At 37.2% G+C, this 24,989-nt stretch overlaps 1 protein-coding gene across 1 annotated transcript in view; it reads right to left on the reverse strand.

Annotated features, from left to right (window-relative positions):
• The window catches only part of ALDH1A1 (aldehyde dehydrogenase 1 family member A1), a gene marked incomplete at both ends in the record, with an annotated part of 51,404 nt that extends 26,799 nt beyond the window's left edge, over positions 1-24,605 (reverse strand). Inside the window, 2 exons of the mRNA XM_080708750.1 lie at positions 7,090-7,194; positions 24,543-24,605. Of these exons, the coding sequence (XP_080564876.1) occupies positions 7,090-7,194; positions 24,543-24,605 (168 nt within the window). The remainder of the gene's footprint in view (positions 1-7,089; positions 7,195-24,542) is intronic.
• Positions 24,606-24,989: the final 384 nt, after the last annotated feature.

Consider the following 24,989-nt stretch of genomic DNA (forward strand, 5'->3'; position numbering starts at 1 on the left):
TTATCTACAATCCCAGGGCCAAACTTCTCTAAGTTTTCAAAGTCCAACATTTTGGGCCCCACCTCTCTGACTCAATATTTGTATTCATGTTTTTTTTTTCCTGTTACATATGACTCAGCTCTTTCTCTACTTTGATTCTGTAATTCTCTTTGTTGAGAATGTTCTATCAGCCCACTCCTTTATTTCAAAATCCTACACATCTTTCAAGATCTAGTCCAAATATCACAATTTACCTCATTTTAGACAAATCCAGCTTGCTGATGGCTAGTAATTAAGAGCCTGCTATACTTCAGCCTCAAGCTATACCACAAATAAGTATCATGGATGTACCAGTATTGGGAATAGCCTAGAAAGATTTGAGAAAGTGCTGATTATTCATATATTTCATAAATTGGGTGAGGGGCAAATCTGTGCAAGGACTTGGTTTCTGCCTAAAAGCAGGCAACTATTCCAATGTAAATTAACCTAGCTAAAAGTAATTAACAAGTCAATAGGAGAGCAGAACTAGGCCTTTCTCTATCTAAAGACATATCTAAATGATTAGATAAGCTAGCTAAAATGGTAGGAGGGGTCGACCTTCATGAAAGGAGACACCCTGCCACACCTTGCTAAGGGAGGTACCTTACAGGGTAAGAGGAGGTATCTTACAGGGAACAAGATGGAGGTCATGGGTATAAAAGGTCTGGTCCACGTGCTGTATCTTGGGGGTGGTGAATTGGCCTGGACCACCCTTCCCCCATGCCATTCTGGCATGGGGCTGTAACTATTTTCTGTATTTCTGTTTTCTGTATTTCTATCTTTTTAATAAACTTCTTTAAATCTTCAGCAACTGTCTAAACTATGTATATTTATGCTTAGCTCAGGACAAGAAGCCGCGTTTTTTTTCTGTTTTTGGTCATTTTGGGTTTTGTTGTGGTTTGAGGGAAATTTTGTCTGGGACCCTAACAGGGGTTCCTAGGAACAGTTTCCCCACAACCATACTCTCCCAATCCGTAACAATGAACCTTGTTGTACAGGTAGACCTCATGCACATGAAATGTAGCATACAGTAGAACCAATATTTGTTCTAACATATGACAATCAAATTTAGTTCTTAAAGCTCCATAGGGCTGTTCCAATAAAGTCTTCTCCACAATGAAGATTTATTGCTATTTGTATTACAAGCTATACTATTTCTTATTATCATGGGCCTACAATAGATAGTTAATAAATGTTTAATAATTTGGTTAGTTTTAAACTTATAATGTTACACTGATGTTATATAAGGGCGTGACTTGTATCATTTATTCATACTAGCAATTATGTAATAAATTCTATCGTAATTGATTTAATTATGCAACAAAACTTTGATATTATCCAAAATTAGGCAAAAAAGGTAGTTCTTTTTCTTTTAATTTCAAGACCAACATTTCTTCAATTTTTTTTCCAGGACTGGCATTTTTCAGAGATAGAATTACTAATTTACCAAAAACCAATTTGGTATACTGATGCAGATTTGCTACCCTCAATAACACTGCTGTCTATCACACCCAAAATATTCCTGTTTTTAAGTAAGGGCCCGCAAGCTACATATCTTATGACAGTATGAAAAGATGGTGAGACAACTGCATTAAGGAAGGACTAAATTCCCCAGTCATTCCAGATGGTAGAGTTCAATACTAAAGTCATTCAGAGAATGAGAAAATAGTTATCAGACCAGTTTTACTTTACACCTGTCATAAGCACTTATGTTAATAGACATTTACTTTGATCCCCACCAATTATTTGTTAGGTCATGCTTTAATATTAAAAGTGGTTTTGAGGATTAGCCACTATAGCCTGAAAGAGCCACTGGAGTGAAAAGAAAACAGTTCCCACCCACATCTGTGCCATGCTTAGAACCTCCATTTGGTCTTGCCTCTCCTACTTTCTTTATGATACCACTGAAAGGCAGGATGCAGCCCATTGTTAGCTCCATTCTACTCACAAGTTAAATCCTTAAAGCCTTTGGCTCATTATTGAAAGAGTCAGTTCCAGAATATTAGGTTTACTGTGACTATGTAATTTACTGGATTTGTACTTTTCACTGAGCAGTGTCAGTTTGCTATATGTGTGTTGTGTGGGCAAAACTATTTGCACCCATGATAATTCTTTAAAAACAAACAAGTTTTTTAAAAATAATTCCCTAAATAATACAACTATAGGAATGCTGGAGGTTAAGCAAACAGTTGCTTACCATGAACAGTTAGTTTTGCCTATAATTTAGCTCGAGACAACAAATGTTCAGGTGACTAGTTTAGCATGACTGGAAGCCTTGCTGAATCAGTGCCACTGATCTCTTTTATGGACAGAAGTAACTGCCAATAAGCACAGAGAAAACCAATGGCAAACATATCTAGGGCTTTTGGGTGCTATCATCGGTTTTTCATTAGGAAGAAGATAAATCCTGCAGACTGTGCCTAGAGAAGTTGTCAGATTGTCTGACATTGTTTCAAGCACAACCCATGCATAGAGATTTGTTTTTCTGATGAAATTAATCTTAGTGACCATGAAAAATGTTCACCTAGGAAGTCAGAAAGAGCTAAAGGTTCAAGGCCCCAGGAATAAAGAATCAAGGACATTTTTTTCATTGTTTATCATGTGCTAGAAAGGTGCCTGCAGTCTTCCTCATGAGTGGCCTTTGCACCTATGTAAAGGAAGAGTGGGCAGCTCTCAGGGCTCACTCTGTCCACACCAAAGGTTTTATTGCCCTTCTCATCTCCTCAGGCTTTGTAGAGCCTCAAGAGCAACTAGAGAATTTGAAGTAATGTGGTGTGGATCTCCAGAAGTCTCTGATAAAAGGTATTTATTTTTCTTTTCTGAATGTACAGAATCTGTTGTTTTTTCTTGTTTCTAGTAATAATCCAGACACAAAGGCTTCTGTTTGCCCCAAAGCACTTTGCCAGGAATGATCAGTATTTTCTGCCCAAGTTTGGTGATTCATAGAAGAGCAGAGTGATCATCACAGCACAGTTTCCAATCCTCAATGTTTTCCCTGTCAAAATCCATGCCCTCCTCTACACATCTAGAGCCAAGTGATTTTCAACAAGATATCAAAAACATGCAGTGGGAAAAAGGCGCCCTTTTCAATAAATGATACTGAAAAAACTTGATATTTATATGGAGAAGAATAAAAATACTGATCTCCCATTATATAAAGAACCAACTCAAAATGAATAAAAAATCTAAATGGAAGACTTGAAACTAGAAAAGTATTAGAAAAAAACACAGAGAAACACTTAGAGACATTGGGCTAGGTGATGAGTTTTTGGATAGGACCTGCAAAACACAAACAACAAAAGCAGAGGTGGACAAATGGGCTTTTATCACACTAAAAAATCATTTTACCATTAAATGGGTAAAGGAATAACCTACAGAATGAGAGAAAAAATTGCAAAGTATTTACTGACAAGGAGTTAGTATTTGGATCATATAAGTATCTGAAACTATAGCAAGAACCCCAAAATAATGTAATTAAAATGGGTAAGTGATATGAACATACATTTTATAAAACATAATATACAAATGTTCACCATCACTAACTACCAGAGAAGTGCAAATAAAAACTGCATTTGGTTGATACCATCTCACCTTACCCAGAATGGATCTGATGAAGGAAACCCCTTAACTGCTGCTGCATGTATAAAAAAAGTTATCAATGCCAGTCTCAATATCCTGCACAGGGAAGGTGGGAGCTGTTGTGAGGAGGCTCACCATGTGCTGTGTGCATGTATGTTTATATTACTCTGAACTTCACCTTGATTTATATTATGAAACACTACTAAAAGTGAGAAAATAAAACAAAATAAATGCTGATAAAAATGTGGAGAAAAAGGAGCCCTTACATATTTTTGGTAGGAATGGACATTTGTACAGTTATTTTGGAGAATGGTATAAAGGCTCCTCAAAAAATAAAAACTGAACCAGCATATAATACAGATATCCCATTTCTTATTATATATCCAAAGGAAAAGAGATCAGTTAAAGAAACATATGCTCTCCTATGTGTATTGTGGAACTACTCCCATTAGATAAGATATGAAAACAGATAAGATATAGAATTAGATAAAATATGGAATCTGCATATAAGCAGATGAATGGGTAAAGAAAATGTGGTCTCTATGCTCAATGGAATATGATTCAACCATAAAAAGAATAAAATCCTGCCATTTGTGGCATGGATGGAACCAAAAGACACTATGCTTAGCAAAATAAGCCAGACACAGAAAGACAAATAGGGCATGACTACTCTCATGGATGGAAGCTAAAAAATGCTGACTTCAATATAGAGCATAAGAGTGGTTTCCAGGGAGAGGAGGTGGAGGGAGTGATAGAGGGAGGTTGAATAATGGGTTCAAAATACAGTTAGAAAGGAGGAAATGCTCTAATGTTCTATAGCACGATAGGGTGACCATAATTTATGATTAATGATAAATTTTATGAAGAACTGGAAGAGAGGAGTCCAAAGGCTCTGAACACACACACACACACACACACACACACACACACACACACACACACAATTATGAGTGTATGAGGAAATGGAAATGTTAATCACCCTGATTTGTATCACTATACATATATTTAATTGTGACATTTTACTACACAAATATGTACAACTTTTATGCATGAATCAAATAAACCTATGCTCCCTATCAAATGGTAATCCTTGATATATGATGTATGATTTCATACTTTAGTTCAGTGGCTCTTTCAAATATATTCCTCACTTCCCCCCTACCAACAATATCAACATTATCCGAGCACTTGTCAGAAGGCAGATTCTCAAGTTCCTTCCTCGCATTATGAAAACAGTCTAGGGAAAGGATGGGAATCTATGTTTTAACAAGGCTTCCAGGAATTTCTGATGCATACCACATTTTTAGAATCACTGCCTTTGTCAATGATCAGGTAAGATGTAGATTCCTAGGGCAAGGTATATGGGGTATATGGAAATTCAAAGCTGATAGAGGACGATTCCATCGCGTACACGTGGTCAGTTGCATTGATGCATTACCAAAACCCAAAGAAACAAATATGAGATGCAGTGTTGATCTACAACAACCATATTGTCTCAGGTTAATTAATTAAGACCCATATAACACAAGGGTTATAGGAAAATGCTACCTTTGATAATCACACAAAAGACAGCAGTTCTACCTGGGAAGGATTGAGAAGGCTTGAGAGAAGTATAAAACTGTAACAGCTGAGGTTTTGTGTGCCCAGGACTTTTGCAGAACTGTTTCATTTACCCTTCCAGTATTTCCTACTGTTTCATTTTATACAAAAAGGAACAGGAGTTTAAAGAGAGTGAGCACAAATGTGGAACCTCTCGGAGTACACGCTTACTACAGTGACTTGAACTGGTTCCTGGGATGGCACTGTGTATGCACAGAGACAGTGACCAACAGGCAAGCTCTGAGGAAAGGCGCTGAGCATAGTCCAGTTGGAACTCTCAGGTGGCCGAGGTGGCCTGGGACAGAAGCTATCAAAAAGAGTCAGTGATATCAAAAAGGGCCTTTGTGTGTGGGCTTCTTCCCTGCCGCAACAAGGAGCAGAGTAAGAGTCTATTCCGGGGTGAACTCTTTAAGGCTACAGAAAGTGAAATTTGCAAGTGAACGACTCAGTCATTTCTATTCTGTTTGTTCTTCTCAATGGGTTGACCCCAGTGCCTAAACTCTGTACTCCTGTCCTGCATGGAGTGTGTCTCACTTTGTCCTGGTAATACTGCAATCTGAATCTAAGGCCTCTGGAAAATCCAAAAAGGGCCTTCAGGTTTGTTGCTAACTTAGAATAGACCTATGAGACTTAGTCAATATTTAGAGATTTGTGGTCTCATGGATTGAGGCTAAGGTAACAGAAAAATGGAAAAGGGACAGAAACAGTATAATAAATGATATTATCATTAGGTTTTGATGATGTCATCTACCAGTAGTCTTTATAGGCTGCAGAAACAATTTTTATCTCTTTATAACTTAACATTGTGGAGATTAAAAGCTTAATAATATCTGGACAGCTAGTGAGCAGAACAATTATTTCAAATTAGACTGCAGTATGTGTTCAGATAAAAATTCTGAGGGCTTTTTATTCTCTTCACCCTTCATGTAATTTAAAATGATCTTATCTTCCTTTTATAATAATCTCAAGGTAATGCAGCAACTCTGCTAGTGGCAGGCTCTAGAATCAGAAGTACAACATTCAAATGTTGATTTCACTACTTACTAATAATGCCACCTTGGATAAATTAATCAACTTTCTATTTGCCATTTTATTATCATTTGGAAAAAAAGCAAAAAATCATGTCTTCTTTATAAGATTGCTTTAAATATTAAATTAAATTAGAACTTTGAAATTGTTGCTACACTAATTTGGGTTTTGTTTTATTTCTAAAACAATACTTTTAATTATTCAATTTAAGTCACTTTAAAATTCAATCTTTAAATGTATTATTGATTAACATTGACTCAATTTTTAATGAATTAACCTGGTTATATATGTTCTAAAAGTCCCTTTTTTTTTTTCAGTACTGGGGATGGAACCCAGGGGCATTCTACCTCTGAGCTACACCCCTAGCCCTATTTTTTATTCCTTATTTTGAAACAAGGTCTCACTGAGTTGCAAAGACCCTCACTAACTAGTTGAGGCTGTCCTGGAACCCAGATTCTCCTGTCTCAGCCTCCCAAATGCTGGGATTACAAGCGTGCACCACCATGCCCGGCTTAAAAGTTCCATTTGAATGTGTGTTTTAGTTTCATGTAACATTTTATATAAATAAAAGCTTTATCTCCTAAAATCTAGTGATCAATTCCATCTTATGCAGTCTGTTTGTATAATAAATATAGATATTTCAATGGAATAATAGTCAATGAAAAATAATAGGAAAAAAAATAAAGTTTCACAACCTCTAAGAGCATAGGCTCATAGTCATTACCTGACTACAGAGTGCCCTTCCAGGGACAACTTACAGAATTTTCCCAGAATGCTTTAGAAGCCATATTCGTGATGACATTTCTTGAACTTGGCAATGAAGCTTGGGGGCACATAAAATAGAACCAGTTCTTAGGAACTTACCTTATCTCCTTCCTCTACCTCGCAGATTTTCTCCTCAGTTGCAGGGTTAAGGACAGGGAATTTCTTGCCACTCACTGAATTATGCCACTCATTGTTTATGAAGATCTGGAGGGATGCAGAGAAAGTAGATTTTAAAAAAAGCCTTTAAATAAGCAGCAAGTCTTGAGATGTTTTTATAATCTTAAGCAAATTTTTTAATCTTTTTGTTTTTTCTTGCAGTACTGGGTAATGGAGCCCAGGGGCTTTCTACTTCCAAGTTACATTCTCAGCCCTATTTTTTATTCTTTCTTTCTTTATTTATTTGGTGGTACTGGGGTTCTTGGGAGCCCTTCTACCTCCGGGCTACACTCCTAGACCTATATTTGGAAACAGGGTCTCCTAAGCCAGCGCGGCTGGCTTCGAACCTGCACGATGCTCCTGTCTCCGCCTCCCAAGCACAGGGATTACAAGCCTGCGCCACCACGCCCGGCCTTTATTCTTTATTTTTGAAACAGGTCTCAAGAGTTACTAAGTAGCTGAGGCTGTCCACTATCCAAGATCCTCTGGTCTCATCCTCCTGAATGCTGGGATTACAAGCATGAGCTGTCACACCTGGCTATTGACTTATCTTTTACTGGAGAAAAATATTTGATAGATCCACATTAGAAATACTCCTTTTGTGCCAGGCGTGGTGGCGCACGCTTGTAATCCCCGGGCTTGGGAGGCGGAGACTGTAGGATCCTGTAGGTTCGAAGCCAGCCTTGCTGGCTTAAGAGACCCTGTTTCCAAATAAATAAAATATAAAATAGGTCTGGGAGTGTAGCCTGGAGGTAGAAGGGTTCCATCCACAGTACCACCACCACCAAAAAAAAAAAAAAAAAAAAAAAAGGAAATACTCCTTTTGTGAATAAAGTTATGCTCTGCTGCTGACAAATGGAAAGATTTCTTCTTGTTTAACATTCCTTTGTTATTTATTTTCATGTTTCTTATTGTTGAAATGTGAAAACAATTATAAATAAGTACTAGATGTTATATATTACAGCTTTTTATTAGGTTATAACAATGAACTTGTTCACTTTTTAAAATTAATTAATTAATTTATTTATTTATGTTGCAGTACTAGGGCTTGAACCAAGCGGCATTCTGCCTCCAAGCTACACTCCCAGACCTATTTTTTATTCTTTATTTTTGAAATAGGGTATCACTAAATTGCAGAGGGCCTCACTAAGTAGCTGAGGTTGGTGGCGAAACTGTGATCCTCCTGTCCCAGCCTTCGAAGTACTGGGATTAAAAGTGTATACCACCACACCTGGTTTAGTTCTTTTAATTTTGAATCCAGGTAGTTGATACAGTTTTGCAAAAAGGACATTTATGCACTGTGTTTGTAACATATATCTTAATTCAGGTACCTGTTGTCATTTGGTAACGTATTAGTAGTTCAACTCTGAATGTATTAAGACACCTCTTCCAACGTTTAAACTAGTTGATATGCTAAGTGCAAATTACTTAGCTATTAAAAGTTTCCCAATGATAGCTCTCAAGACTTTACATTCTGCACAGGAGTACACTATAAAATTTGCGATTTATATTTTGGTGAAAAATGGGGTTGGAGGATGAGCCTTTTTGTTTGCTTGTCTATACCAATACAATTATCCATAGAACAAAAGAGCATAATTCTGTATGTACTGAAGTGCTAGCAAAAACTGACAGGAAACGAGATGTGGGCATCAATAAATAAAGTAGGCTGAGGTGCATAGCAGTTCAGAGGACTATGTGAGGGGGGCATGAGAAAGATGGAGTACCAAGAAAATTTGTGTTATTCTGATAGGGTAATTGAATACAGATGAAGGCCATACAATTCATCTTGAAGAAAAATTCAGATTAAAGTGTTGACTTGTTCAATGTCTCTTAGAATGACTCAGCATACTAGCTATCAGAAATATACTTCATAGAGTCCCCTAATTACTCTTAAAGATATTTTCATTTTGCATTCCTAATCTTTACCACTTAGTAATTTTATTCCCAAGGGAAGGCTGGTAATTCAGCTCACTATCACCATTAGCTTTCTACTTCTCTCACTTCAAATGAAAGTTTCCAGAGTTAGCTCATCAAATTCTCTGTCTCTCTGTCTCTCTGTCTCTCTTACATACACACACACACACACACACACACACACACACACACACACAGACACACACACACACAGACACACACAATTTTCTTCTTCTATTAATGATGCCTTTTAATGTCTATTAATGCCTATTAATGTCACCTTTTCATAGCAGGGCTTTGGTCAATAGATTTCACAGGGAGACTGATGGAGGACAGGGATGTATTGAAGGGTAGATGGGGATTGGTGGGAAGAAGGAACACAGTGATCAATGGGAGAAACAAATTTTGGGAAATTTGCAACAAAGAGTATTCCAATGGGAATAAAAAAAAGTCAGAGATAAGGTCTGTCAGTAGATATGAAGTCAATGTGTAGTGAATCTTGATTCCCAGAGTGAGAAGCTTAGACTAAAGTAGAGATCTTGGTGTATTACGGAATACTGATTTTAAAGTATTCCAAGCCAGGCATGGTGGTACAAGCCTGTAATCCCAGTACTTGGGAGGCAGAGATAGAAATAATGCAGGTTCCCAGGCAGGCTCAGCAACGTGGTGAGGCTCTGTTTCAAAATAAATTAGGGTTGGGGGTGTAGCTCAGAAGTAGAATGCTCCTATGTTCAATCCCCAGTACTACACACACACACACACACACACACACACACACACACACACATAATAAAATAAATACATACATACATAAAAGTACTCCAAATTAACTTTATATAAAGTAACCATAGTCCAGGATATTAATTCAGAGACTATGTTAATAAGGCAGAAGTGAGATAGTAAGGGTTTTGAGTGGGTGGCAGTACCACTGTGAAGTAGGTTAAGATATAAATCAGTACAGATGATATGCTCATCATGATGATCCTGAAGACCAGCAGGCCATTGTTCTGTTTACCTTAGCTGCGGAAAATTTATGCTTAATTACTTTTACTATTTTAATTTTATTAGCTTTGCTTTTGGCATCTGCCTTCTAGCTGTGTAACCCTATGCATTTGAGTAATCACCTTTCCTATAGTTATATTAAATGGTAATAGGGAGAAGTTCTGGCTAATGAATGTTTATTATAATAGTTATGAAATTTATTTTAGGCCTAAAAATAAATTTATTAAAATAAATTGTTAAAGGGATGTGTCATGGCCACTGCCTTATTTTCCATTTGCTGCTTGCCTTGGGCAAGCTTAGGAGAAAAGGATGATTCTAGAAAAGTAAAATATCTGTGGATCCTATTTAATCATTATAGTAACTATATTCTAATTATAAATTTTGGACTCAGGATGCTTTTACCTTTGATAAACAGATAACTGTTTCCTGGATGCAGGTTACTGTCCAAGTTATATTTTTAGGAAAAAATTGATTTTCTAGAGTAAAAGTTACATCTTATGTATTTGGTATAATATTACATTTCTAAAGAAATAAACATTGCTGGTTTAGATCAAGCTGGATTTTACCAAGGAGCACAATAAAGACCTACCAACCTTATTGACTGAGGGAAGATTTAAGAATCTGTTGGCTGAAAAGGAGAGCACATGACTCCTTCCAACATGGGGCCCTAAATTCCCATTACCTTTGCAGGGCAGCAACTGGATCAGTGACATTTTGGGTCTTATAAGGGAAGCCAATACTTTCGTGGTAGTAGAAACCTTTTAACAGATCACACTTGGAATGCACAAAGACTTTCTTTTAGAATATTCTAAGGGAGGCGGTGATGAGAGTTTTTATTTCACATCACCTGCATGGATACCCAATCCTGCAAGCCAGAGTCACAGCATGACAAATGGGTGGTGGTGTAAACAGGTAGGGATCGATGTGTGCTGTATATGTGTAAATATCTCCTCAGACTTAGGAACCTTAAAATGTACAAAAGACCAGGGGAAACAGGGTGTGGAATAAAAGAGGCAAAAGAAATGAAGGGATGAATGAACAAAAGAGAGATGGAATCTAAGTTAGGTGGGGTGTTAAACATTTAAAAGAATCAATGTTAAATCTCTAGCAACTCCTTCAACCAAACCCTGAGGCACCAGAGCAAAATGTGAGACTCAAAGGAGAAAAATGTAAAAGGAAATTAAGGAGGAAATAACAGATGGGAGGAAAATATTTAACTGTAGTCAACAGAATCAAAACAAAATGAAAGAGTGACCAAAACTAATATAGGAGAAATAGAAGTTTTCTGCCATTTCTGTTTTATATTATAGTATGACTTTAGTAATATAAGCACACACTCTTTTTTGTTCTCTTTGTTTAAAGAAAATTCCATCCAGAGCTGGGCCTGAAGCCTGTACTCCCAGTTGTTGGGAGGCTGAGACAAGAGGATTGCAGGTTTGTGGCCAGCCTCAGCAACTTAGTGAGACCCTATTTCAAAATAAAAAATAAACAGTGCTGAGGGCGTAGCTCAGAGGTAGAATGCACCTGGGTTCAATCCCCAGTACCACAGGTGGGAAAAAATCCTCTGCTGTTGCAATTCAGTCAGAAAAAGAAAAGTCAGTGCAGCATTTATTTAGGGCTGCGCGCTCACTGTGCCCTAGAGATAACAGGAACTCTTGTCAACGGCGTCTTTGGAACACACATAGCCTGTATTGACGAGTGATGCCGTGGAAGCACTGGAGAGTCTGCGTACATTTCACATTTAACAGTATCAAGACCCAGTAGCACACCTGCTGCCTGCAATCCCTCTTCCTTCTGAAGGAAATGCCAAATGTAGAGCATAATTCAGTTGTCATTTGCATTCCTTTGACTTATATGAGAGATAAGTGAAAATAGTCTGAGAATGGGACCTAGCAAAGTTTTCGGAGCTGTGATAGTTGCACAAATTTCCAGGGAACAAATGTCTTTAACAATTCCAACATTACAAATATATAAAATATTTATATGTATGATACATGTTATATAAGTACATATAATTTATTATGCATAACACATAATAAATGTATTTTATATAAACACATATATAATTTGTTATATGTAATGAATCAGGTAGAGATATTATAATACCAAACAAACAAATATTAGCAACACTTTAGTTCTCTTCCAAACAATGATACTAAGATTTGATACCTATATGCACACACATAAACACACTCAAATCATGATAGTGTCATAAAATATAGTTTTTTATAAACATAGTAATAACCCTTATTTGTAGGGAAAATGATCCAAGACCCCAGTCAATGCCTGAAGCCGTTGGTAGTATAAAATTCTATAAATACTATATTTTTCTACAAATACGTATCTATGGTCAACTTCAGTTTATAAATTAGGCAAAGTAAGAAACTAACAACAAAATTAAAAAATGACAATATTCTTCAATATAAGTTATGTGAACATGGATTCTCTAAATATAAAAAAGTTCATATTTTCATTTGTTATTTAAAATAAATCACTTTATAGCTTTTCTTTTGTATGTACGATTTCCCAGTATCACCACTCTGTACTTTGGGGCCATTATGAAGTCAAATAAAGGTTATTTGAACACAAGCACTATAATACTGTGATAGTTGACCTCCAATCAAGACGGCTGCTAAGTGACTAGTGGGCTGTTAGGGTATATAGCGTGGATACACTGGACCCATGGATGACTCCCTTCCCCAGTGAAGCAGAGTAAGATGACACAAAACCCTATCACACTACTCAGAATAGCACCAAAAATGTACAATTTGTTTAATATTGGAATTTTTTATTTAGTTTTTTTTTCCCCTGGCTTTGGTTGGCCACACCACAGATGACTAAAACTGAAGCTGTGTAAACTGATAGCCATAATTATTCCCAATTCACACATAGGGAGACTGAAGCTCCATAAGAGAAGAAATTTGGCCAAGCTCATATTTTTAAATGGGCATAAAAGCTGGAAATTGAACACAGGTTTCTCTGCCTAAAGCACAGTACCATGTGGACTTTAGGCTGTTTGTTCAGGGGGAGATCACTGTATTCACTTTTTTCATTAGTTTATTAGAATTTAATTAGATGTTTAATCATGAAGCAATCCTTGCACCTGTTCTTTTGGACATGGATGGCTCTCCTGGCCGCTTATATCTGGTAAATATGTAATGTGACTTCTGACCCTGATCATGATAGTGTCATGCAAACCCAAACCATCATCTGGGATCAAGTCACCACTGTGCAAGAAAAGGGTATCTCCAGTTCATCAGCCTGTATTACCATGAACTTTCCTTTGGACTAATTTGTACTTTTGAATACCTATGCCATTTGGGAGGCATTATTACCTCTATGTTGCTTTGCTTCTCAAATACATTGTTCCCCATCATCTTTGAGGGTATTTCTCATCCATACCTCTCATTGTAGCAAAAAGCTAGTGAGAAATACAATTGAATAAATCCATGTTTAAAGAGTCATGTGAATACTTGTAATATTGAGGGTTCCTTTGAAATGGAAATAATACCTTCTCCTAGGATATGTGTGAGGTACTTTAGGACTATGAAAATATAATTAGATCATTCCTATCAAAGGAATATGTTGACCTGGGATCCATTTTGTACAACAGCTGATATGTAACCTTATGTGTGCTTATATTCTTGTAAAGATGACATTTCCTGGAAAGTGTGAGTGACAACTCCTCCCCTGGCATCCCCTTCAGCCAATGGCATAAAGATTGTGAGGCTATGTTCCCACCTACAGGAGCACAGCACAGAAGTCCCTTGTTGGAAATAAAATGCCCAGCAAGTTTCCTCCAAGTTTCTCTTATACACCTGACTTTACTAGTGGAAGGATCCCTTTTTGCAAAAAATAAAATTTGCCCTATCAAGCTACTTTTAAATATGTGTCTTTTTTTCTTTCTTTTTTCTTTTTTACAATGCCATATAAATTTACTTCTGAAAATTTGGTTGCCCATACAGGTAAAATAGATCATTGCTAAAGGGTTGCTGGGGTTCGTTTTTAGGGGAGATGCATCCTGCTGCTAAGTTGCTGAAGGCCTTCAGACAGGAAATGAAGCCATTCCCTCGCTGAGGATGGACCCTGAGCAAAAAGCAAAATGGCAACCTGGGAGAGGTACCCTTGCTTGCCCATGGCGGCCAGGTAGCTCTGCATGCAGTCCAAGGGAAGAAAAGTGTTATGAGAGGTGACCAATCTTTCCTTGGTGGCCGGGATCCTGGGGTGAGGGTTGTGTGGAAATAGTTGAGGGCATCTGAAGATGCCTAACGAAGGCACATCACAAAGGTTAAGGCTGCATTAGTTGTCTTCAGATGCCTCCAACTATTGCATCCCCAGGACCACAAAATAAATAAATAAATAAATAAATAAATAAATAAATAAATAAATAAATATTAAGGCTTCCCTGCAAAGGAAGAGAGAAAAGTGGGATCTGAGTTCAAGAAACTCCCAGGAAAATGGGGGGGGAGGGTTGATACTTGGATGGGAACACACCCTTCAATTATATGTGGGTGGCAGATACAAGGCACCTTTAGGCAGAGGTTAAGTCTCTACCAGGAATATATACATTAAAATACAAGATTAAGGACAATACTTCTTCTGGTAGTCCCTTAAACCTAATATTATAATTATTAAAGAGATTACAAAGTGTGCAAAATTTGATCATGGGTATTTCAGTATCTATCCCTGAGAACTTATCCCATAGAAGGCAAAAATTTTAGAGAAAAATGGAGGAAGCTAGTTTATTATTATTATTATTATTATTATTATTATTATTATTATTGCCATACTTACTCCTACTATTGATTAGAGAATGAAGGCTTGTTTTGTAAATGGGTAGACAACTAAGTATTTGGGTCCCCTCCCAAGGAATATAATGTGGTGATGTTGGATGCAGACCTGCCTCTTGGTGACAGTGGCTACTCTGGACTCTGCTTCAGTGCCATCCATGATTGGAAGACCCAGCTCTTGGCATTCTCTGCTGTATGAACTTTTATGTTCGTGTTCTCTGTTCTATAATCTATTGCTGATTGTACATAGGTTGTATTTTGATTTGGAGAACTCTAAATCTGGCTCTATGTTTAGTAAATATAATTCTCTTGTCCCCCATTCATGGGGATGCAATGTCTGGCAAATTAAAACTATAAGATATGTGTTTGCTATCTATTCTTATGAATGTTTATACCCATAAGTGTTATATCTGTCTGTTCTTTACATGGTACCCAAATTAGCTTATATAGAAGAGTGCTCGAAGTTTAAAAAAAGGATCCAAATACCTTTTAGTTCACGTAACTTATAAATCTTTAACAAATACCGTCTATCCATCTGGAATTGATTGTTCCAGTGTAATGTTGGAATACTGTCCACTGTTAGGATTGGTGTAAAACTTTTTGTGAGAACAAATTTAAAGGTGATGAACTAGTTAATAAAATAGGCACAAAAAAAAGAACCTCAAATACCAAAATATTTGAACTACCTTAAGGATATTGATGTCTGCATTTGGTAAATTGTATACCAAATCTCCATGGCAGAAGACAAAGCAAAGAAAAGGTGCTACCAAAGAAAGTACGATGGCTGAAGAAAGCTTAATGCCTTGATTAGACAAAACAAAAAAAAAGAGGATTGGAATTAGAGCAGTTAAAGATTTTTGCATTAAAAAATGGTCCAAAGCTTGGACAGTTAGTAGCCATGGTAGAAAGGGCAGTAACTTTAAAGTAAGACATCTAGATTTCTTCCCTACTAGATTTCCCACCAACACTTAACTTTTTTTATAGTTTAAAATTTGCCATGTTTGGCTCTGTGTGGTTGGGGCTGGCTGGTGCCATCTTGCTCAACTTAGCTGCCAGGAGTGGCCCTCTTTTGTTTACCTCAGAGGGGAGAGGCCTGCCAAGAAAGCTTTGTTCTCCTATCTTGTCGCTAGGCTTTTATCCAAGAGTGGTCTTCAAAGACTTAGCCAGGCCCCTATGTTCTTCATATTAAAAGCAATAAAGTTTTCTTAATGATATTTATGAAGATCTTGTTTAAGAGGAAATGTATTTATCAAGATAATTTCTTGTGTTTACTGTCTTTGATTACCTAGCAAGCTGCATCCTAGCAGAATCCAGGTCTAAATGTCTATATTCTAAAGCCCCTTGAATAAACCACTATAGCTTTGAGTTGCTGTATTTGACAATCTATGTATCTGTGACTAGGTGTGTATACATCTGAGGACTAAATATACTGAGTAGCTGAATATCTAGGGTTTATCCAACTTATAAAATTAAAGGTTTATGATATGTGTGTGTGTGTGTGTGTGTGTATACACACAATATATATACAAATTTCATTAACCAATATATATTGGTTAATGAAATTTAAAACTTCTGCCATCTATGTGCCATTCAAAATTCCCTGACATTTAAGACCTGGTTTAGCCGGGCGTGGTGGCGCACACTTGTAATCCCCGTGCTTGGGAGGCTGAGACAGGAGGATCGTGCAGGTTTGAAGCCAGCCTCAGCTACTGAGTGAGGCTCTCAGCAACTTATTGAGACCCTGTTTCCAAATAAAATATAAAATGGGTCTGGGAAAATAGCCTGGAGGTAGAAAGCCTCTGGGTTCCACCCCCAGTACCACCAAAAAAAAAAAAAAAAAAAAAAAAAAAAAAAAGACCTGGTTTATATTTGTTTGGACTAAAATTGTCTAATATTGTATAAAATATATAATTGCTCATCAGATAATGAACCTATTGGAAATTACTAATACTCTTCCCTAAATTTAAATTCTGAATTTCACTTCAAAAGTAAATACTAAGTTAGTATACTTTAACTTTGGTGTAACTGTGATGTTAATTATTACTAGCTTTTTAAGTTAAATATATTTATGTTTCCAAGTATCCTATAAAATGAAAAGCTTAAGAAAATACTTTACCCAGCTGGTGTCCTCCAATAACCAACAACAAAAAGTTAATAGTGATGGATTTTTTTCAGGTTTATATTTATATTTTCCTAAATTTTATTATAATCATTTTAAGCAAATTTTATTAAAGGTGTTTGGATACTTGACATTTCAAATCATGCTACTCTGATTAAAAACTGGATTTTATTAATGATATATATGTAAAGTCAAATTGAAATGGGCATTTTTATGTCAAATTAAAATGAAGATTTGTTTGTCTCATCAAATTTTATTAGAACCATTATACAAATTGGATCTGTTTGGTCCCATCCCTAATAGTTTTGTTTTATATTTTCCTTGTACATCTTTATAGTTGTTATCTGTTAAGCTTCCAGGTATGGGGAAGCTCTTACTCACTCCAATTAACTATTAATGTAACTATAGGAGAAAACCTCCTGACTATAAAGTTTAGTTCCAATTCTGAAGGGCTTAAAAGATAAAAAAAAAAAAAAAGCAGGCCTGGAGGGGTTTCCCTTGACACCTGTGCTAACTTACAGTATAATCTACTCTTATTAATTTGTGAGCTAGAAAAGTCAGTCCTGTCCATTAAACATTGGTCTCTAGACAGACATGTCAGGAAATAATCCCATGGAGAGGCTTGCTGTTAGACTAGCTAATAATTCAAGCTCAGCTGATAATGTTAACCCCTCAACCCAGACCACTACAGTAAAAATAAAGGATTTACATCAGACAATAGAAGTTCATACAGAATATGGGGGAACAAAAGCTAGTCAAAACGGATTAGAAATTCTGCCAGCACCTTAACAAAAGTGACTGTTATACTTGTGCAGCAGGCTAGCCAGGGCTCAAAGTGGTACCATTTCCAGTCGGATGGATCTCAGACTCAACAGTCATGAGACGAATGGTAGCCTTCTTTTAGGACAATCTAGCATGGACAAGGAGTCTTGTAAGACCCTATCTCTCTTGTTCCCAGTGATTCAGGGTCCAAAGCAAGAGCCCTCCCCCCAAAAAAAAACCTGTCAAGCCTCCAGATCCAAATATTAACCATACCTGTGACTCTCAAAGTGGGAAGGGCAATCAATATATTTGGGCAATGTTACTGGCTGCAGTGAATGGTCCTTTGCGTTACTTGAGACCTTACCTGGCAATTGGAGTGCAACTTGCACTGTAGTACAATTGGCAATCCCTTTAACCCTGGCATTTTAAATGCAAAGTAAGGCCCTTACAGCCCAATGCAGGGCAAACTGGGATATATCCCTCAGTCTTCTGGTGGGTCATTGAACCTTCATTTATATGTTGATTCGATCAGGGTTCCAAGCAATACAACACCAGATGGCGCTATAACTGAAGCCCTACAGGGCTACACATTAGCAGCTGAGCTAGCAAAAAGTTCAAGAATAGATAATCATGTCCTCAGTCTAAGGGAACAATGGTTGGAAAAACAAACAAAAAATAATGCCTTTGGTCATAATATTTCTTATTATAGTATTTTAAATAATGTTACTAACAGGATGCGGTATATATCCCACACATTATATGTATATGTATATCCCACACATTATATGTATACATATATGTTTGTGTATGTGTATGTATATGTATGTATATGTATATGCTCTGTGTTAAGACTCTAGTCCTGAGTCAGAGAGTTCTAGCCAAAAAGTTTTTCATAGATTACCAAAATAATCTCTTTTAAGACATCTTGAGAGCAAAAGTTATCTGACAATGAAATTTGAAAAAAAAAATGTGATGTATAAAAAAAGAGGGGAAAATTGAGAAATTACAATTAGATCTTTTTTCTCAAAGAAATAGCTTGACTTGGGCTCCATTTGGTAAAACTGCCATTGTGCAACCTTATGTATTTTTGTAAATATGGCATTTCCTGGAAATTGAGTGCCAGCCCCTCCCCCTGGCATCCCCTTCAGCCAATGGCGTAAAGATTGTGAGACCATACTCCCACCAGTAGGAGCGCAGCACAGAAACCCCCACTGAAAAGAAAAAGCCCAAGAAGTTTCTTTCCTCAAGTTGCTCTTGCATACCTGACTTTACTAGTGGTAGGATCTCTTTTTGCAAAAAGTAAAATTCACCTTGTTGAGCTGCTTTTAAACATGTGTCTTTTTTATGACACCATAAAAATTTACTTCTGACAGGGTTGCTGTTGAGTTTCTGTTGATTTTCTGTGTGTGTGTTACTGGAAACTGAGCCCAGAGACAGTCTTTACCTTTGAGCTGTACACCAAGTTGTATTTTATTTTATTTTGAAACAGGGTCTCACCAAGTTGCTGAGACTCTCCTTGCTAAATTACTGAGACTAGCCACAAACCTGTGATCCTCTTGTTTCAGTCTTCCAATTATTGGGATTACAGGCATGCACCAGCACACCTGGTTGATTTGACTTTCTTCAGTGAAAGTCTATCTTTACTAGTTAAAACAGGATGGGGCTTATGTTCAAAACTATCTTTACTAGTTAGGAAAACATAATATGTGGCAAGTATCAGATCTGAAATGACAAGACATTCTGTACATTCTGTATTTGTACCTTAAAATTTGGAAGACTTTGGGCAAATCAGTCATGCTGTCAGAGCTTAGATTTTGAACTTTAAAATGGATCCTAGTTAATGTTTTTCTAGCTCTTTCCTATGAGTTAATTATTAGCCTCAAATTAAATAAATATATGTAATCTGTTTTGGATTGCAACAATAATATAGGTATAAATTTTACTACCATTGGGCATTGAATAATTTCCGAATTCTAGTAGTCATCTTGGGAAGGAGAATTCAAGAAGGAACAATATAGTTAATAAGCAAGAGACACCTTCTACAAATTACTTTATTGAGTTTTCACAGTCATTTTTCTGGGAAGTCATTATTATTCCCAATTCACAGATACTGGAACTGACCCTCCAGGAGATTAGAAGTTTGGCTGAGGGTCATATTTTTAAATAAGTATAAAACCTGGAAACGGAAGGCAGCTAGCTTTATCTTGTTAAAGTACTGTAACGTGCAGGCTTTGGGCTATTTGTTCAATTGCTTCCAGGCCCCAAGCAAACAAAATATTGCTCTGGCCAGAAGTTAAAAAGATTTCTCAAATGAAAGCAGTGCTACCACACATCAGCTTTGCCTGGAACATCAGCCCCTGCCTGTTTCAGGCACCCTGAAGGGGGTTTTCTCGAATACACTCCATCAGCCAATTTGGCCTCAGCCTGCCTCTCGTCCAGTCCCACCTTCTTTCCCTTACTTACTTCACTCCAGCAATGTTCGCCTTTTGTCAGTTCTTCCAACACAACAAGCTCGTGTCTGCAGCATCTTTGCATGAGTATTAATTACCTCACAATCTTTGTCCTTCCCAATTCTACCAGGCCACCTCATTCTCTGCATGCCTCAGGGTTACCTCAAATGGCCCTTCCTTAAAGGGATTCTTTCTAACAGTCTCCTTGAAAGTAAGTTCTACCCCCTCGCGGTCTCTCAGCGTTCAGTGTTCCTCCTTGAAGCGCTGATCATAATTTGTGATTAAAGTATTCTCTTACCTGCATACTTTCTGCCCCACACATCCTCTAGGAATATAATCCCCGTGAGACAAGAATCATATTAGCCTTTTTATATCATAAGAGCTAGCACAGAACAATTGCCAATGACTTCATTAAATAAAAGAAGAAGGTAAGTGTGGGGGTGTAGGAAAAATGCAGAAATAAATAAAGAAAGGCTATTTGGAGATGCATGCAGCCTGAATTTGCCTGTAGTAGAAAATTAAAAAGAGAGAACAATGGTGGTGAGGTTGAGAAGTCCCAACATTTTTGTTTAACAGAGAAAGGTTTAACAAACCAGAAATCTAGGAGAGCAATTCCCTACTCTAACCAAAATTCAATGTATAGGAGTTGAAAAAATGCGGTTCATGTAGAGACTGAGCACCTGTTTCTAAGTCTTCTTCCTCACACCATCTCGCAATCTAACCTCACCTTTTCACTCAAAGCAGAAAACCCACTTTCCTTCAGACTCTCTCTAGTTCTTTTCTTTTTCCAAGTTAGTGGCAAATGTCTCTGTCCCCCTGTTGGCCTGGGAACAGCTGAGCAACGGCTAGAAAGTCCGGCGCTCATGCATTCTCTCAGTAATCAGGAAAAGAAAAAGGAAAGTCAGAATAAAAACAGATAAAACAGGCAATCCCGTGTCTCAGAGTAGGAGTGAACGTAGACAAGTCTCTTAGTAGTGTGAGTGCTCAGCCTGCCCTTGTTCGTTCAATGTCTAGTTTATTATATATGAGCTGTATAACTTCAGGCAAGCTACTTAGTCACTCTGTTAGTTCCCTCATCTGGAAAAAGGGACTAGAAGCCTTCTGGTAGTGTTCTGGTGAGGGAGTTAATGACGTTTCTGTGAAGAACTGAAGCAGTCATTGGCAGAGTAAACCCATGAATTGTAGCTATCCTTATTTTTTGTCTGTGTAGTGTGTATGGTGTCATTAGCTGATTAAATTCTTTTTTTTTTCTGAGCTGAACAAACTATTGTTTAACGAGTTGATTAATCAAATTAAACATTTGAGGTGTGGAACCCTATCTGAGAAAGCTTATCTTCTTGAATTTCCCATGTCTTATTTTTCTTTAAAGGTAAAACACAGTATTGCAAAAGGAGAATGGAAACCCATATTACCAAATCCTGTAAGAGAAAAATTCTTGATCCATGAAATCCTGGATAAACCTTAGGAACTTCGCCCCAATGCCGTCTTTGTCAACTGGGATTGTGACTGTGTATGACAGAGTGATAGAGTAAGAGAAGGAGAGGAGAGGAGCCCTTGTGGGAAGCAGGTCCAGGAAAGGACAGGTATGAGAGAAGATTCTGGAAAAATTTGAACAGATTCAGAAAAGTAAATAGAACCAGAATAGCTCATGCTAATCAATCACAGACATTAATTCAAGTGTTTTATAGCCACATTAACTTCATGCAATGCTTTCATCCACTTTAGGAATTAGGTACCTTGATAATCCCCACTCTGTAAGAAGATGGAGGCTGAGCATAGTTGGCCCAGTGATCATATGACTTTCAAAGAGGCTCTTCATTTCAAGGCCCAGTACAAGCAATGTGTTGGCAGATGTGGGACTCGTTTACAATTGGAAGGGGGAATAATGAGGGCAGGGATGAGATCCAAGTCCACGTGGATTTATGATGTTATTGAGGTTTTAAATTCCCAAAGCTTTTGTATCATCTAAGAAAATATTTCTTAAGCTGTATTTCTCTCCTCTATCTCAACATAGAAATAATCTGACTGTACCAGAAAATAAGTCATTAAAGGATATGCATCAATTATTTCTTTTGTTTGGATGAAAAGCAGTCTCAAGCTTAAGAGCAGATAGCTCTTCTCCTGGAGCTGTGACTTTTATTTTTCAGCCTGCTTGCCTTTTCCTTCTCCTTTGCCCCAAATGACCAATATATTTCTAGCAATAATAAAGGAGGATATTAAAACAGTAGAGAAAAACAAATGCAGAGGTCTAGGGGTTGTTCACAGAAGGTAATTTCTCAGACGCTACAAAACCTTGCTTACTTGGTTTGCAACCAGAAAACTGAGTTAATAAGCATCATTTTCCCAATTCCTCTTGCAAGTGAAAATCCAATACAATTCTTTGGAGGGGCACAGGAAGAAGAAAATGCATTTGAAAAAGCTCACCCAGTTAGACTAAATTGCATACATAACTGGTGTCCTTCCATGTGTGAAAATGTTATAATCAGTAAGTTAAACCACAAAAGGCTATTCAAGCAGACCAGAGTTATATAGAAGATGTATGAGAAATCAAAAGTCACTGGATTGCTTTGTGTATTTTTACCCAGAGAAGTACTTAAACACAGAACAAATGCCTGTCATTTGATCTGGTCTACTTTTGAACATTTAGGTCAGTCATCTTCTCTAGGTGTTCTTAGGCAATGGCTTTGAATAGGTCTCAATCTTAAAACCATCCGTCCATGTTAAAGGACCACTAGTTCTGTACCTGTATATTAGATTTTAAGGAACATCTCATTTGTCTAGTACTGTTACTTTCATGCTTAATCGATAACTGCTAAATGAAGCTGAATTCAGTGGAAAGTTTATTTCACTTTAGGACTTACTTGAGATACGCATATAAGGAAGACTGCAACCTTCTGCAAAGCCAAATTAAAATAAGCTCTAATCATTGTAATGAAAAAGTCTTAGTATTACCAATACTTTTTATTTTCATGGAATATATATTTTAAGTGCATCTACTTTGAATTGAAATTTCTTGCAAATGGCAAGGTTGGAGTAAGAAAGTCCAGGAGACTGGACTCTTGTGATCTTTGTGGCACAACTTTGCTATAGGGAAATCCTTTAGGCTTATGGACTTGCCACATTTTCACATACCTACTTGCGACAAAATTAAATGGAAAAGTATTTTATCCCTGAAATAAACCTCATGGAATGCTACCCTTCTTCCGCTTCATAGTTGCTAGTGAACCCGGTTATGGACTCAAGCTTATCTCTGCTGACATTTCCTAAGGAAAAGAGGCATTTAACTGAGCAGCTTCCTCGTTCCCTGTGCTTTTGAAAGTGAAAATGCAGGACCCTAGGATCTCAAAACCACCTGTGTTTTAAAGTAAGAAAATAAATACACAATGGGGGGACTTTTGCTCTATTAAGTTTAATGCTCTTGGTACTTTTGCTGATGACTTTACAAAACCAAATGGCTTCTCACCCCTGAGAGATGCATAAATTCATTTCTTTGCATACTTTCTGCATCACATCTCAAAGCCAACTTTAAGTGAGTTTAGTCAGACAGAGTTTTTTTTTTTTTTCTTGCTTGTTTATTTTCTTGTTTTGGAGTCCTGTGATCTGACAAGAAAAGAGGTTTATAACCATGGAATAGGCAAAGTTCAGAGATACTCTCAGATCAAGTTCGGAAGGATCCATTTCCTAATGCTCTCTGGCTGCAGATTTTGAAGTCTGGATCTGGCTCCAGCTCTTGTTTCTCTAAATATTTATTAGTGAACAATTACACATCTGCTCCAATAGCAACAAACTTTCTTGGGGAAATAAATAAGCATTTTTTTCCTCAAAAGATGCAAAATGTATAATACAAGTTCTTCTGAATTTTTTAGAAATAGCTTTTATCCAATTATCAGATTCAAACCCTCTGATTCTAACACTTATTTCATTAAAAGTACAGAAAAGTTATACTGTTACAGTATATGCTCTTTTCTCCTTTAAAAACAACTGCTTCCTACTTTTTTGGCACATTGCAGTAAGCTCCTTTATTTTTATTTGCCTTTCTTTGCCTGCATATTGCCTGTGCTAAAGTTAACAGAACTGCTTACTAGAGCCCACTGAACTCTGGTACAAGAGCCTTTCATAGAGAAGAGAATTGCTTTCACCTGAAATATCTTACAAAATAAATATATATGAGAAGTTGTCCTGTAGGATTGAGAACTCAACTATGTGGTCAGGACACTAAGCCGGGACCTGCATTCTGCGAGCCTTCTAGTTTTGTACTGGCAAAGAGCTCTTTACACAAATTTAGCTACATTGACCTTTTGCTTTCAGTAGTACTCCTTGCAAACCCGAGGCAAAGCAGAACTTACAAGTGGCACTAACCTTGGTATACTGAATCTTCAGGTTGGTGAGTGGGGCAGGTAACTCTGGCTCTGATGAGGACATTTCTGGGCCGGCTCCTGGAACACAGGTGACAGGCTCAGCAATTTGCTAGAGCACTTGGCTTTATTTGTTCCTTTTTATCTGCACAGGCTAAGGTTTATTTGCATATTGGGATATGATTGGATGAACATTCTGGGAGCAGAAAAGAAACGACACTACTATTCGTAACACCTAGGGCAGGAAGCCTTTGACTTTAAACTTAAATCCTTAAGAAACCAGCACTCCAGCAACGAAGTTGCACCTGGAGACAGTGTACTATTTGCAGATGAATTAATTTACAAAGCCGAAACCTGTGATAAGGGTATGTGGTGCAGCTGCTCTGGCCACTAATTCCAGTTATTATTTTTTTTGGCTTTTCATGCTTTTTATGTTACTATGTAACTTTCC

This window comes from Muscardinus avellanarius (assembly GCF_963383645.1).
Source record: "Muscardinus avellanarius genome assembly, chromosome: 13".
NCBI lineage: Eukaryota > Metazoa > Chordata > Mammalia > Rodentia > Gliridae > Muscardinus > Muscardinus avellanarius.